This window comes from Rhineura floridana, chromosome 3, assembly GCF_030035675.1.
Source record: "Rhineura floridana isolate rRhiFlo1 chromosome 3, rRhiFlo1.hap2, whole genome shotgun sequence".
NCBI classification, from domain to species: Eukaryota; Metazoa; Chordata; class Lepidosauria; order Squamata; family Rhineuridae; genus Rhineura; species Rhineura floridana.
Window position 1 is genome coordinate 140,350,858 of NC_084482.1, and position 16,881 is coordinate 140,367,738.

The window sequence follows — 16,881 nt, forward strand, 5'->3', positions numbered from 1 at the left end:
TCCTTCCCAACAGTTACAAAATGGGTCTTAAGCCTCCGGTAACAGAAGCTTCTTGTGAGCATGATGTTTCTTGAAGTCTTTTAACAGTCTGCATTCAAGACCTAATTCTAACAGTTTAATATAACTCAAAGCTGGGATTAAAGTTCCTAGCAGGAGACAGGTACTGTATGCAACCTGAAAGTGACTGCAGACTTATATTAATACTAATTTACACACTATATACAATTTAGAGAATTAGCTATTCCTACTTGGTCCTGCTTCCACTATCCTTTTCCCTCCCTCAAAATTTTATCTTATTGTTGGTCAGTTTTTTCTTTAACTATATACACAGTAACTCATTTTGCAGGCAAGATGTGATGATATTTTACAACGGAAACAGCAAAATGCATGCTTAACTGCAGTAAACACACAGCTTTATATGGAACAGCAAGTCAACATGTAGAGAGTCATTGTTAAATAGCTGCTGACTGTCTTTCAGCTCATTTTAAAATCAAGAAACAAGAGGCTTCTGCTGCATGCAGTGCTTGATGGGAAAATCATTCTACAAAGTTATGCTTGAAGACTTCTTTTTAGCAATACAAGACGTACATTATATTAGGATTACTTTTTTTACACTGTTGTACATTTCATTCTTAACTTAAAAGGATTAAAACAAATACATATTTGACTTGTCCCAGAAAAGAAATTTCTGTAAGGTTATTTAGTTTTTCTTTCAACTTCTACAAATAGTTGCCTTTATGGTAGCCATACTATTCATGGGAAGAAAGACAAATGGTTCAATAGTGCTTTGTATGGATTTTAATCAATAAGGAAAAGCTAACAAAAGCTTCCCAGTAATCACTTTTTCTCTACTGCATACTATAAAATTTATTTTCTCTAACACCATACAGAAGCTAATAATGATTGCTCTCATTTTCCCAATCTAAGAGAAACAGTTCTGTAGTCTTGGTCTAAAAGGTATTCTGGCACTTTAGATTGCGTCTCTAAAAAGCAGTGAGGTTTTGAAATCTAATGCTTGTAATAGGACATGTTTATTGAAAATACTTATAGAAAGAATGAATGAATATTACTGGATCTTTACTGAACTTCAAGAATCATGTGCTTATGGTTCTAATGTGTTCACTACTTTTAAGTTTCATATGCATAGAGCAAGAAAATGTAGTAAATAATAATACACAACTTGTGTATTACTAAATTCATATGAAGCATATAAGTACATGTGTGTGTGTCTGATGCAAACAACAGTATATGAGCTAAAAACTTTTCATGGAGTTCCCTAGGACATCCAAATAGTTTAAATAGATGGGCAACACATTTCTACAGTATTTTAAGGTGTGGCAAATATTCATGTGTCAAATGTGAAACCCCCCACAAAAAACCAACATTGTGATTATCCAGGGCATGTGCTTTTGAATCTGGTTCATGCAGAATATTCAATGAGCAACAGAATGGGGGAAATTACCCACTAGTATCTTATCTTTTCTGGAACAACTTATAAATTACAATTAGACTCTACTATTGGGACAAAGGTCTGAAGAAAAGTCTACATATTTAAATATGTTATTACTTTACTTCAACTAATTTCAACAGTAACACTGATATATTTTGCAAATATACAATATGTAGAGTGTACCTTCAATACTATTAACATTAGATGACATGCAGACAGTTTTATTGTCCTTCATAAGGACAAAAAATGTTTAAACTGCAAGGAACAGAGTCTCAGGGGGCTGAGATGAGCCCTCTTAGGAAATCTGCATAATTTAAGACAGCCTGGATGACCATCAAATGTACTTTTATTACTTTCATTTCATATGTAGTTAATTCATAAGAAAGAAAACAAAATAGAAAAAAGTACTGCACACCCTGAAAATAACAGACAAATTTAAACAATAGACTAAACTCAAGGTGGTTGTTTTTGCTGAATGAAAGTAAACAAAAGTACTCAGTTTTTAGTTTTGCTGGTAGTCATGGTATAACCCATAGCATGAAAGAGAGGGAGAGAAAAAAACAAACTGGAGACATTAGGAATAACCAATACATAAAAGTCATCTTCACATATCACTTCTACATTCAGAAGCAACCATAATTTTATTGTTTTGTTTTACCCATCTCTCACTGGAACTTTTTCTTCCTCTTCTATTAAACCACATTCACAATTCTGCTGGTGTAGTTCTGCAGTTCCTTTTGTTTCTGCCAGTTAGATGTACAGTCCTTGTGACTGAAGTGGCTCAAAATGCTGAAACTACAAAGTATGCTCCATGTATGATTTTTTAAAATTTTAAAAATAGGATTTATGGGTACAAAAAAACCTCATATGGATTTGCAAATGACTCATTACAACACATACGCAACAACAGCACAGTTGTCTTTTACGAGATGTCTTGCGACTAACTGGACTATGACAGTTTGAGCAAAGACTCAGCCTGCTGAGTGCTGGGAAAAACTAACAAATGTGATGAAAAAATTGTGAGAAAATTCTGCTGCCCACACATGGCTACATGGAATTACAGTTATAAAAATCTGTACTCGATACTAAAATAAGCCTTCAAGTTTCAGATCACTTTCATATGGAAAAAAATTCTGAACTGTTTTAACTGAGATACACTGAGTAAGTTATGGTAAAGTGGCAATGTGGCTGAAAGGGATGGATGTTTCTTATTTTAAGGTGTGAGATGAATGTTACGCAGTGTATGCAAGTACCATTTAAATCTTCATGTGAGTTTATTAAAACATATATGAATATAAAAGAAATTTGGATTGTGTTAAGTTCACAGTTATCACAGCCTTTAAAGTGTCTACGAATTTGAGTAACCAAAAGGTAGAGATAACCCTTAATGAAGGTTGTCTCATGTTGCTACTGTATAGTTACTGCATCTTAACTAGTTTGCTTACCTGAAATAGCAGAGCAGTTATAATACTGATTAAGTATATTATCATGTTAATAAAATAAGAATTTGTACAAAGCAATATAGGACTACAACAGCTAAATGCTATGTTACTTGGCACATTTTGCAATGATTGCTTAGAGTTTTTTTTCCAAGTCCGAAGAACTTTTAATGAGAACACTGAAATGCCTGGAGTTTGTTCTGTTTTTTGGTCTACACTTTCATACACTGTTCATCTATTGTACTGCCCTTCTATCAGTAAGTGGAATTCCTGGTAAAGTATATATTGCTAACTTTATGGACTGCAAAAGTTTTGTTCTAAGCATAAAGGTTAACTATACAGTATATATATATATGTATATATGTATATATTTATATTATATAAAGTTTACTTACGTATTTTCATCAACCATATGAGGTCTACTTTTTTTGCCCATTGACAATTAAGGAGCAAGAATGCAACACTTGGTTCTATTTCATTTTTCCCACTTTTATTTTGAGGTTATGTTTTCATTATGCATTAAAATTGTCATGGGGATGAAAAAAAAGGTAGCTTAATGTTTTCAGCAAGCAGCATATTTTCAAGGCTACTGGAGAACAGGAGGGAGGCCACCACTGATTTCTACTGTAAGGCCAGCATTGATCTGGCTTATGTGAGTTGTTCTATTGAATCCTTAAGGCAAAGGAGTCAATTAAGTTGTTTCTGGCTTGTGTGTGTGTATTTTTAAAAATCCAGTTTTATAGGCTGCTTCTGCATCCTGTAAGTGCCTGTTTAGAGCTACAATTACTGGCAGGGTAGTTTGGTTCTAGACTATTGTGCTGATGCCACTATGTTTGGGCTTAGTGCTGGTTGAAGTTGAAGGGGTCACTGGCTGTCCATGGTGATGTGAACCATGGGAAGAGTGTGCAGGGTGAGGAGGGGGTAATGGAGGATGGGCAGCATGGGAATGTTGTGAGTGGGAATGTGGCATGTAAGAATGCTGTGAATGCACTACATGCTGTGAATGCGGTATGTGGTGGTACTGGTGTGGGTGTTGGATATGCTGAGGAGGGTGATAGTGGTGGTGGTGGTGATAAGGAGGTGGATTCTGCATGTGGCAGTATTGAGAATGGTGGGTGTGCACTTGTGCCTGGGTCTGCCCCTCAGCTGGCCCTGTGTGGTGCATGGCAGAAGGATGCTGTGAGTGCTGCTGATGTGGAATTACAGGAGGGTGCGCAGGGTGCTGTGATGCACCAGATGCTAGATGGCCTTGGGAAGGCTTTCCCCTTTTACTACCAAATAAGGACCCTAGTAGTGAGGAAGAATTAGGCATAGTCTGGTGAGGGCGAGATGGACACTCTCGGGTTGATGTAGCTCTTCGGCGCATATGAGGACTGCTAATGATGGACCCCTAAAAAGAAATTAATAGAAATAAAAATTAAAAAACCCTTAAATATGTGTAAAAGAAAAAAGTTCACAGTGAACATCATGTTTTCCTTAAAAGCTCATATGGATAAATTGCTGTATGAACAATAGGGGAAATGGCTCTCTCTCTCTCTTGTGCCAATTTCTTCCTTCAAGGTACAGGAGGGGTGCTGCTAGATATGATCCATTTATAGATATGGGTGATTTTTCTTTTAAAAAAATGAAAATATTGAGCAATAAAAAGTAACCACTCCACTAATCAGTGATCTAAAACTTTTGATTTTATTTTTTAAACTATTTTTCTTATTAAGATATTACAGTCATTTATTTTTTTCCCTGAAGGACAAATATATACATGTATACAGTTATAATGAATTAAACTGAAATAATTAGCACACTATAAATATTCAGATTTCATGCTGAATTTTCCTCTAAAATTAAGCTTTAAGACAGCTTGTATTTTGAGATGCAGAAAATAAGTGTTCTACCACTAACGGTATTAGATTAAAACCATGCTTGTTTCTCTTTTTCAGAAGGTTTTGTGCATAGTATCCATGTCCTGACCTATGGCCCAGTATTTCCAGCTATTTAGCTTTTGACTATTTAATTAGTCTGTGGATGCTTTTATTTTCTTTACAGATAACTATAGGAACGTAGCAATGGTGAGGCATTGTGTGCTATATGTAAACTGTAGTCTACCTAATTCAAACATGCATACACATCACACACACAAACACACATACATGTGCGTATACACACACACACACATCTGCAGGTTGAATTCAAAGACATGAACAGTATATAAATGGTTTGAAGATGAATGAAATCTCATGAAATCCACATTGAATTCATCTGTCTTATTTGTTTTATTTTCCCATGCCCTATCTATGCAATTCCATGGTGTCATGACTGCATACATTTTGCAATTTAACTAGAAAATAAGCAATGTGAATGGCTGAGCATGACATCAATAGCTAGGTTAAATATCAAACAGCACCAACAGTGTACTGTGTAACAAAGAACCACTGGGTCTTTAAGCAGGGACCAGACTGAAATGGTGGCAAGAGGGCACATCATATTTATTTAACCATGCTTGCAGAACAGAAGGGGATGAGGTTAGCTGAAATAATAATAATAATAATAATAATAATAAATGGTACTTGACCCCAAACAAGCCAGTAGTAGTAGTATTTAAAAAAAAAATCTAAAAATGTAAAGTGAGTAGCCTTGGCATGCATTTTTTTTGAGGCAGGCAGGTTGTATGTTAGAAGAAAAAGAGCAAAAAATGTATATAAAAGAAAAGTTTGAAATGCACATCACATCCAGCTAGACATCAGTAACTTCCTACTTACTTCCATATTGCTGTCTAGCGATCCTGCACTGCTGCGACGCCCACGCTTGCCTGCCCAGGACATGCAATACCATAGATTAGTGATTGAGACAAGACTTGGGTGATAAAATAGTTGCCTTCCCCGATGCACTGTAGGATCCTCTAGTGGGGTTTGCAGATTAGCTTTACATGTTGTGATAGTACAGGAACTGCAGCTATACTAGTATGCATTTGAAGTGCAATCCTATACCTGTTTACTAAGAAGTAATTCCCCACTCTATTCAGTGGAGTTTACTCTCAAGTAAACATGTATAGCATTGTAGCCTTAGGATGTAATTCACATTCAACTGAAGTCAATGGGGAAACTACAGTTTATTTTAATGAACCAGAATGGAACCACTAAAATTTCACTACTGGTTTAATTATATGTCTGTCTCAACTGTAGCTTATGGGAAAATACTTGTATTTGGGAATCCTTAATGCAGTTATACTGTGCAATATTTACATAATAATGCCTTCACTGGATAGGATTTTAATAGTTGTGTGTTTTTAAAATATATATATAGATACATCATGTATTTCTAAAATACTATTTTAAAATATTTTAGGCACTGTTACAGTGCATGCTTATTCAGAAGTAAATTGCACCAATTTAACGATTGCACTTTAATGTCTCCGAAGATGGGATAGGCATTTTGTCCTCAAGTTTTACTACTATGAAATTATAATTCTTAAGATACAATAGTGGATTTCATATAACATTATTTCATGATAAAGAAAACTAAACTTAATTTTATATAGAAAATTTAAAGAGCGCTGTCATAGTTATGGCAAGATTTTGTTTGCTGACTGTGCAGTGCTTACTCATTTAGATATAATCACTATTGTCTACTGTTTATGTATGTCTTATTTTTATAAAAATGGGTGTCTCGATCGGAAGCCAAATTCTGCATGCAGATTCCTAAATTGGTAGTTCATATACCTAACTTATTTGGGCATCAAAATGACAATGTGAGTGACCAAATACAGAATGAAGAACTCTGATTTGTAAACCTAACTACTTGATGCATATTCTGAGAATTTATACTGAAATAAAAGCAAATTTGGTTGGTATGTTTCTTTAATTATCACTTCTGTACTGAGCAAGTATAAAACTTTTGTATTCTATGTAATAGAATACCCATGTAATAGAACTATGTAATAGAACATCCCATGTAATAACATAAGAAGAGCAACCCTGTTAGATCAGGCCAAAGGCCCACCTAGTCCATCACCCTTTCCTCACAGTGGCCTCTGTTCTCACATCTGTCCTCAGTGGCCAACCAGATATCTAGTGGAAGCCAATAAGCAAGACCTGAATGCAACAACAACTGGTATTCAGAGGCATATTGCTTCTGACAGTGGAGGCAGAACAGAGCCATCATGGCTAGCAGCCACTGATAGCCTTATCCTCTATGAATGTGTCTAATCTTCTTTTAAAGATAGTTATGTTGGTGGCCTTCACTGGCTCTTGTGGGAGCGAATTCCATAGTTTAACTATGTGCTGTGTGAAGAAGTACTTTCTTTTGCCCAACATTTAGTTACATTGGATGGCCCTGGGTTCTAGTACTATAAGAGAGGGAGAAAAACCTTTTTCTATCTTCTTTCTCCGTGCCATGCACAATTTTATATGCCCCTATCATTACTCACCTTTTCTTCTACACTAAAAAGCCCCCAATGTTGCAACCTTTCCTTGCAGGGGAGTTGCTACAACCCCTCAATCATTTTGGGCTCCAGAATTATCCAGATAAAATAAAGTTGTTTCACAATAAATGAATTGTAACTGTAACTAGAGTTAAGCCTGTTTTTTTAATGGAAAACGTGTTCTTGATATATTTTAAAGTTATGAAGGGTTTCTTAGTTTCCTCACAAAAGTCAAGCATTTCCCTCAATGTCTTAACAATGTGATTAGCTTCTGTTTTCCTAGGTGAAATAAAAAAGCAGCCTCACAACATCTTCTTTCTATAGTCCCTTTACCAGTTTTGTAGAGTAAATTTACTGAATGCTTGCTTACATAGTGTGAGGCTAATAGTTTTCCCACTCAATACCTAAAGACTGTCAGAAAACATACTGTACATGATTTCATATGCCAAGAAGATGGTTACACTTCTTAGGCTCAACATTTAAGCCTCTTAATGAGGCACATGTACAAAGCACTCCTTATGGCTGTACCAGCCTCCAAAAAAAGGAACAGAGGGCAAATATTTTATTTGCTCAGGTGAAAGCAGGTGTCAGGGTGAACAAGGAACTATTGCTAGAGTTAGTGCCAAACCCTAGAACAGGCAGGTCCAGTTTCCAGATGCTCCAGAATGGTCAAGCCAGAGCAAAAGAATTTGGATTTCAGTGTGGGGCATGTTTTTGGGGATCCGTTCAGAGTCTGAATCAAATACCTAAATTCTAAAACAGATCTAAAAAAGGCCAAAATGATTTATATCTTCCCAAGAACTCTCACCTAGAAACCTCTGTGACTATTGTGCTCCTCCCAAAGTAGATTTGGGCACCCTGGTCCTAAGTAAGGAGTGAAGTAGGCATGGGAGTCTCAGGGCTTCTAGGGGGTTGCCGTTGACAGTAAAATGGAAGCTTTAATCAGTGCTGAATTTGGCTGCCAGATTTTAAATGGTAATCAGGATTTTTTTATTTCACTCCAATCTGAAAATAACTGCACTGCTTATTCCAGGCCCAATTCAAGGTGCTGGAACATTAAAGCCCTGGCTGGCTTGGGCCCCAAATATTCAAAGGAGTGGCTCTTTCTATATCATCTTGCCCATGTCTTAAAATCTTCTAGAAGGCCCTGCTCCAAGTGCTTTCCCCACTGGAACTGTGCTATGCAATTACAAAGGTTTATTTGGGTCTGAGTTAAGTTCCACTGATGTTACCTTATGTTACTTTCATACTTTTAAATGTTTGTTTTGTGATGGTCCAATGACTAGGTACAAATAAACAAACCTACTATATCTATAAAGGAGAGGGCTTTTTCAGTGGTGGTGCCCCAGTTTTGGACTATTTAATAAGAGGCACCTGATGTCTACTTTACAAGCTTTTAGACACCAGATTAAGTACATCAGTCTTCTTTCTGGTGACTTTCTAGGCAATACCATCTGTCTGCCCCTCTCCCTAGTATTAGCACAGGGAGCTACCTGAGCATCTGATTAATGAGAGCCATGTGGTATAATGAACAGAGTTTTGAACTACGATTAGGGAGACCTAGGTTAAAATCCCTGCTCAGTCACAAAGCTTCCAAGGTGACCTTGGACCACTTACTGTCTCTCAGCCAAAATCTTCTTTTCAATGTCACTGGGGATGGGGGGGATATGCACTATTCTGAGTTTCATGGAGAAAAGATTAAATAAATTTTTGAGTCACTTATTTGAGGAGTATTCCCATTTTTGTTTGTGGGCATTTAAATTTTAGGCAACTGATTTTTAAGTGTAAGTTCTCTTCTTGTTTACTGAAAAGAAAAAACCCTCAGGTTCATTTTGATGCTTTAAATGCTTTTAGTGCAGATTTGACCTCATTTCTACTGTGTGTGTACAAATAAAAATATACAATTTTTATTTATTATTTAATTTATTTATCAAATTTATATCCTGCCCTTCCTCCCAGAAGAGCCCAGATTTTGAAATCTAAAGAGAAAAGGAAGGAGGGGTGCAGTACCAGATTACATCAAATATTCAGCGAAAGAGAAACGTGTCAGAATTAAAATTACTAGTATAAGAAAAAAAGAAGGCTGTTAGGGAGGAATTTAAAAATATTCATCTTTACCCTGTCATTTGATGGCTAAAGGAGACAAGTTTCTGGCAACCCAGAGAACACTGGACGGAAGTATGTTTTTATCTGCAACTGTTTTTAGAATGTGTTTGTTTTTAGAATGCTTGTTGTTAAAATGTTTAGTGTAAATGTGTTTGCCACCCTGGGCTCCTTCAGGATGAAAGGTGGGATATAAATTTAATAAATAATAATAATAATAATAATGAGTATTTGAGAGACAGCGAATAAGACTGACAAGGGACAGATGAAAATATTCCGTCATCAGCAGTACAAAGTCGGAAGATTTTGTACCACCAATGAACATATACCTCTGAGAACCTTGTAAAGAGGACTGTTGCTGTCACACTCAGCTCCTGAGAGTGATTCTGTGCTCTTCAGCTGGTTTTATTCACAGTCTATGGAGAACACAATTGAGAAGCAGGCTGACTAGAAGAATATCTGGACATCTGTATAATTAGAAGGAGAATAAATCAACAAACTTCACATATTTCCATATATTCATATTTCTAAGATTTTCCTGTATCTAAATTAATTTCCTGTATCAATTAATCTGGGAATTGTTAGTATTTCCAATGCTTTTCTTTCCTGCAAAAAACTGATGCATAAGGGGAAAAATTGTTTTTCCTACTTTGATATTAATGTTACTAGTAGCTTAACAGCTACTTTAAACCCTACAAAGAACATTTGTGAAATATACCATAAGTAGATTGATTACTATTACACTGTATCTATTTTACTGCATTATTAGAAACAAATAATATTTGATTGTTTTTATGGTGTCATGGGGAGCCTGCTATTTCCCAGGACGATCAGAAAGAGCATCTATAACTTTTCCACCTGCCTTACCCCGCCCCTCTGCTTGGACCTTATCAGGAGGAGCTGCAGACTGGGAGGTACTGCTGCAGGGGTGAGACTCTGCTGGGATCATCGAGGGGCAAGTTTGTCCACCTGATTTGCCCCCTCACCCCTGCTGTTAGTGACATTTTTCCGGGGACTGTCCTTTACCAGGAAGATGAATGCTTTTGGTTTTTAGCAGTTGTTGCTTTTTAGAAATGCTAGGATTTTGTTGGCTTGAATTTTTGTGAATTTTATTGTTTTTATTTGTATTTTGTATTTGTGTTTTTCTATTTGTGTAAGCTGCCTTGGGGGCCTTTTTGGTCAAAAGGTGGCCTAGAAATAAACCATAACCTAACCTAACCCAGTCATTAAACGTTGTACTTTTACAACACTACCATATAAGGTGATATATCCTGCAATTTGTTTTAGCGTTTCACAGCAATTGCTGTGATTCTTTCCCCTTCATTTTGCAGGTGGAAAAAATGATGCTTAAGATGGTCATAATGGTCTGACTTCCAAAGCACTCAAAACTCTAACTCAAGCCATTCTCTAACATCATTGTGCAAATGGCTATTCAATTACCAAGGATTTTATTGGAGGTCACAATACTAATTACAAATATGCACTTTATCTTGCATATCTTTCTTTTGGATCTGTTAATTCTGCAGCACATAATGAAACAACTTTGTTGTTTGGGCTGCCTGAAGCACAAACCTCTTAACCTAATATTGTCAAACTGAGCAAGCAGCCGTTAAAAGTACATTCTACCTTTGTTAAAGGGCGCATTTTATGCTGGAGGCCTGGAAAACCCAGTTCAAGTGGTCAGAGAATAATATTGGGCTTAAAAACCTAACACACTTTAGAGTAGGGGTATATGGTCCTCCATATGTTGTTGGACTACAACTCCCATCAGTCCCAGCCAGCATGACCATTGGTAAGGAATGATGGGAGTTGTAGTCCAACACCATCAGGAGGGCCACAAATTCCCCATCCCTGCTCTAGAGGATGGCTTGCCTTAAATGTTTTGACAATTTGTTTTTCTTTTTAAAAAGTAAACATTATATGTACATCATAGTATCCAAAAATAAGACTATTACATATTTCCATAACATCCAAACAAAAAATTAGAAAGCAGCTGCAACTGTTGTTTTACTGAAAAAAGTTATAATTTTAAAAAACCAAGGAAACATTTGATTTAAAAGATTATTCTAACTACATAAGGTACAGTTAACCCATTTTATCAACTTCTTCCTGCATTGTGTAGCAAAACAACACTATGTGATTTTTAACTAGATGCTCAATCTTTCTATATATATTGGGGAGGTGTAAAATGAGTATATTGTCTTTGCTAAACACTTTGAATCTCGTTGCAGTGAGGGCCAGTTCAAACAAAATGTTCTGCATGCTTAGGAATGGTATTCAACAGGATCTCTATAGATACACAGATTAAAAAAAATATTTTTCTTAGAAGATGTTATCCATACATGTTGCTCAGAGATTATTCCATGAATGGAATCCTTCCAGAAATATACAATTCATGGGATCATCTGATGAGATAATGGGATCATCATTAGCTTCTATAATTTCCACAACATTTGTTACCATACAAAACAGTTTACCTCTCTGATTTGAAATTGCATGGATTGAACTGTCTTTTGCGACACTGTTTGAATCTATGGGAATCATTCCAAAAGACACCTTATACAGAACTGGACCTGATTCTAGTTGGTTCTTGGCAATTGCTAATCAATGATTGACTAACCAATACCTGACTGTATGTGAGCGTTTCTTAAGTTAATTGCACTGCACAAGCCCAAACAGAAACTCTCCATAAAAATAGCTCAATAATATTTTAAAATTAAGTTTAGCTGGGTTTAACACACTGATTGCTTAAACCCTTCAGCCTGACACCTATATTCAACTATGGAAAATAACTTGTCAGCGATGAGTATGCCAACAGAAGGCATATGTTGTTGATGTATGAGATGTTTCATGATCATGAAGAATTCATCTTGTTTATGGAAAAGAATCCTCCAAATGAAACTAGCTACATGATAATGTCTGAAAGCTCCTAGTAGAATGAAAAGCATTAACTGGGAATTATGTCAAGTAACAGGTACATTAGTGAAAATCCTGTTTCTGAAAATGAAAAACAAAAAAGCAAAACCATTCTTACATGAAACAAAATAATGATTGAGGCCTCATCCAAAGCCTATTCAAATGCATGTTTCTAAATCCTAACAAGAGTTAATTCAGCGAACCTTTACACTAGTGTTGTTCCATGCAATGGACTAAACAATTCAGAGTTGTCTCTGAATTGTCCCCAAAATCAAGTCAGAGCAGATGGATAAGAACTACGATTAAACAGAAAGCAAACCCATTTGGTAAAAATAAAGATGCATAGATTTGTATGTGTATGTTTTAATGCACAAATAGACAAGTGCACATAATTACACATACTGCATACTTAAGATTAGTATTGATGATTGTAGCATAATGAAAACTTCACCTTTCCTTCTACATTAAATCCCCTTTCCTGCTATGTTAACTAGTGCTATTAAAGTGAATACATGATATTTTAAAGTGAAAGCTAGACTTCCTTGTTTACAGAGGCCAAAATAATAAATAAGAGAAAAAGTAGTCAAAAATTTAAATAATCTGTTTGCTACTTGTATATCATAATTCAGCATGGTGTGCATGGTGTTAACAGGCAGAGCAATTCTACTAGCAAGAGCAGGAACTAATAATGTGCCTATTATTTTGCACACATGGCTGAAATGTACTAACTGACTTTCAAAATACACCAGGGCATTGATTTCCAGTCATAATAGTAAAGGCATTTATCTAAGTACTGCACACATGGGTGCAATGTAATGATTAAACATTAAAATGCATACATTCCAAAAGTCGATACATAACATCTATATTTTAAAAAATTATTTCAAACTTCCATCACCATCCAGATCAGTTCAAACTTTAGGCCCCAAAGCAGTGGTGAAATTACTACTTTGCCAAAATGGTTCCCCACATTATGCTGGCAACAGTAGTGTGTTCTATACACAAGCCATAGTTTCAGCAAGATCTAGAGTCTACGTTGTGAGCCATACAATAAAGTAGCATCAGTCACACAACTATATTTGATTTATGTTTCTCTAGATTGAATTTAGCAGGGCTTCACTCAATTTCATTCATCAAGATACTACATGGATACACATAAGCACAAATATGCACAAGCAGCAGCCAATACACAATGATTGTGGTGGGTTTCTCCCCCCTAATGACAATATAAGGAAGAAAATAACAGCAAATTACTCCTAGCATTATACCTAGCATTTAATTAACCATTGTTTTATTATAAACTTACAATTTTTCTGTCTTCTTTCTCCTTTAAAAGTATACATAGAAAGCTACAACAGTTTAATATTTTCAAATGGAATTTTTGAATAAGCAGAGGAAAAATATATATAAAAAACACACTACTAACAATAAGAAACCCACACATTTAACTTTTCCCGTTTACATTTTTAAATTTTCATATTCATAAATGTATTCTTTTAACACACACATATGGACGTTTTCATTAAAGAAGGAAGAAATGTGAAGCATACCTGCTTCGGAGAGGTCTCTAAGAGAGCTGCTGAGGGCACTCCTTTTAAGACCCTCCCCAGTTGCATAACTATCATCAAGGCAGGCTCGATTCAATGTTCCATTGCCGGACTCTTTTTTCAGGCTAGAGCACTGAGACATGCTTGGTCGTACTACACCCTTCTGCTTTTCTAGTTCAGCTGAAAAAAGGACAAAAGCCAATTACTCTATTGGTTCATTCAGACTGCAGCACCAAAAATGTATGGAATTCTTTGCTTGCTGATTAATAATTTCAGTAATCGCAAATGGATTAAAAATTGGCACCTGGACAAATAAGCTGGCTCTGTTTGCAAAAGGTACACCATTCCAGTAGCTATGTCACATGTACTAAGGCTCCAGTGAGCAGATGTGCCCCTGTTAATTTCAATGTTGGGGAATATTCCATGTTCCATTCCTTCTCCTTTGGCACCAAAAAGGCCTAGAAAGTACCTCAATACAAGATATTTTACTTTCAGTATCCTTCAGCACCAGGACACCAAAAAGATCTGAAGGTAGCGATGAACAAAACATTATTATCAAATTTGCCATAGCTTTGTTTACTTGGGTGCCACTGTACCTTGAAAGTCTACATATACAATCATATCACAACATGATACTAATGCAGATCTTTCTGCCAAGTTATAGGTGGCAGTGCCACATAACCATGTGGTAATAGCTAGTCATGGGGTTTAAAAGTGGGATCAGAGCCTATAGACTGAAATGCATGCACCAGAACCACCATAATCCTCCAGAGGAAAGTGCAATATATTATTGATTAATTAACTTATATCCTGCCCTTCCTCCCAAAGGGAGTCCAGGGCAGCAGTATATCAGCACCTAGTAATACATTCTGGTATTTCAATTCCAATTTAGTCTCAAGTACTCTTCAAACCACACTTTTTGAGCTTCTTTTAACTTTATAAATAAATTTATAAATGTATATGCCAAAACATATTCACCTAACATAATTTTAAATACTCTACTATATGTACCTTTGTACTTACACTCTATTCTGTGCTTTTCCATTTCTTGCACCTCTGCAATAGACTCCCTCAGATCATCTGTAAATTTCTTTCTGTCTTGAGGATTTGGTGCATTGAAGTTTATCAAAACTTTTATATCTGCACCTGGAACAGCTGATGTGAGCCGTATGCCATTAGGATAATCTAGAAAGTAGTACAAGCAAAATATTTTTGTTAATTTTATTTCAGGGATTTCTGCCCTCTATTTGATTTTCCAGTCCAAACATGAAAAAGATACATCTTAGTGCATCAAAAGTATCCATTTCCACCTTAACATTTCTTTCTATTCCTCTGCAACTGATGGAACAGGGCCTAGAATCATCTGTATGTATTGTGTTCCTTCCCTAGTAGACTGAGCACCCTGTCTCTGAGTAAGGTAAGCACAGGGATCTCAGGGTGTCTAGGTCTCTTTGCATTCTGATGTTATTTCAGATGCTTGAAGACCTGCCAAATGCTTTACAGTTTCTGGCACAAGCTGGGTTTTCTCCATCAACCCCTACTTCTAAGGATGAAACGGAGGGTCCAAATGGATAGAAGACCTTACTTAACAGTAATTTAGAGATTACTACAAAAATATAATCCCTTCCCCCATTCTCAAAATGGGATGTGGAACTTTTATTTTATTTATTAACAAATTGTATATAGTGCCTGATTGTAATAAAACCTCTAAGTGGTTTACAAGAAATATTACAATTATCAATAAAAACAGTTAAAACATTTAAAAGATAATTAAAATAAACAGTAGACTAAAAAAAGAAATGACTTAGTACCCAAGAACCAACTTGTTAGATTATACACAAGGCCCATATTCTCACAAAGGCCTGCAAGATGCCTACGGGAAGCCCACAAGCAGGAAATTTCTGTTGAGGTGAATCTGTGGCTATCCTCTAGGCAGCTAATTGTCATTTTTTTCACCCACAAAAGTCTCTTGGGGGAATCAAATGTATCATCAAATATTATTGTATAGGATGAGGGCCTTTGGGGGGAGGAATAGCACTCACCATCCACCCAGAGGAGCTCTATTACCATAAAATCGACATGTGTCGCAATAAAATGTAAGTGGGGGCAGTTTCAGGGCACCTCCCTCCCCCAGTCCTTACAATTTTAAGTCAAAAATGCTCCTTCAGTACTAAATAACAAAAAAATTAATACATAGTGACTTATTGGACCATTGACAGACATTAGAACTTATTTTATATTTAATATTTAGCCATAGAGATAAATGATAAATATTTAATCTTTATACCATGGGTGGAAAACCTTTGGAACGCCAGATCTTGTTGAACTATAGCTCCCATCATCCCTAGCCATTGGCCATGCTTGCTAGGGCTGATGGGAGTTGTAGTTCAGCAGCATCAGATAGGGTCCAAGAATCCCCACTTCTGCTTTATATAGTGATTAATCCTAAATCCTAGCTGTAATGCGAACCATAGGGAAAAAAACAACTTAGAAAAGCAAATACAAAGCTTCCTGAGAAGTTCAAATTGAATGATTTGGATTTATTTTCTCCATGCAAATCATCATGGAATGGGACTTGTCTCTCAGAGTAACAGAGCATGCAAATAGAAAGAGTGTCGTAAGACTTTTTTTTGACCAACTAAAAAATAAAGGAGGGAGGTAGCCGTTGAGTTTTACACATCTTTCCCTCTGCCTCAGTGTAAAGCACGCTGAAAAACAACAACATAGGAACCACAATTTCTCAAAAATTTTAGTAAGGCAACAGACATTTGAAAACCTTATAAAACTCATCTGACCATCATCAAAACAGAAGGCAATAGAGAACAATGCATTTTTTTAAATACAAAACCACTCACTATATGTACAGCTGGGTATGTAAAAGTTCACTTAGTTTAATTCTCAGGAAGAGCTCAGAAAAATACTTTCTGAAGACTTTTTAAAAGTTTAGGATTTGGAACAGGGAAGGCAGTTGGTGAATATGCACCTATTTTGTCTTTTCCTCACGACCAA

General features: G+C 36.1%; 1 protein-coding gene across 11 annotated transcripts in view; it reads right to left on the bottom strand.

Annotated features, from left to right (window-relative positions):
* Nucleotides 1-1,965: 1,965 nt before the first annotated feature.
* IQSEC1 (IQ motif and Sec7 domain ArfGEF 1) overlaps nucleotides 1,966-16,881 on the bottom strand; it is a 588,187-nt gene continuing 573,271 nt past the window's right edge. For 7 of the 11 annotated variants that reach the window (XM_061618151.1, XM_061618152.1, XM_061618150.1 and 4 more), the window contains 4 exons: nucleotides 14,884-15,057; nucleotides 13,876-14,052; nucleotides 5,646-5,695; nucleotides 1,966-4,279 (listed from right to left, as the gene is read on the bottom strand). In XM_061618151.1, coding sequence (XP_061474135.1) covers nucleotides 3,695-4,279; nucleotides 5,646-5,695; nucleotides 13,876-14,052; nucleotides 14,884-15,057 — 986 coding nt within the window. In that variant the 3' untranslated portion in view covers nucleotides 1,966-3,694. Of the gene's footprint in view, nucleotides 4,280-5,645; nucleotides 5,696-13,875; nucleotides 14,053-14,176; nucleotides 14,331-14,883; nucleotides 15,058-16,881 lie in introns of those variants that run through there. The other 4 variants (XM_061618149.1, XM_061618156.1, XM_061618158.1 and 1 more) reach the window with 3 other exon arrangements.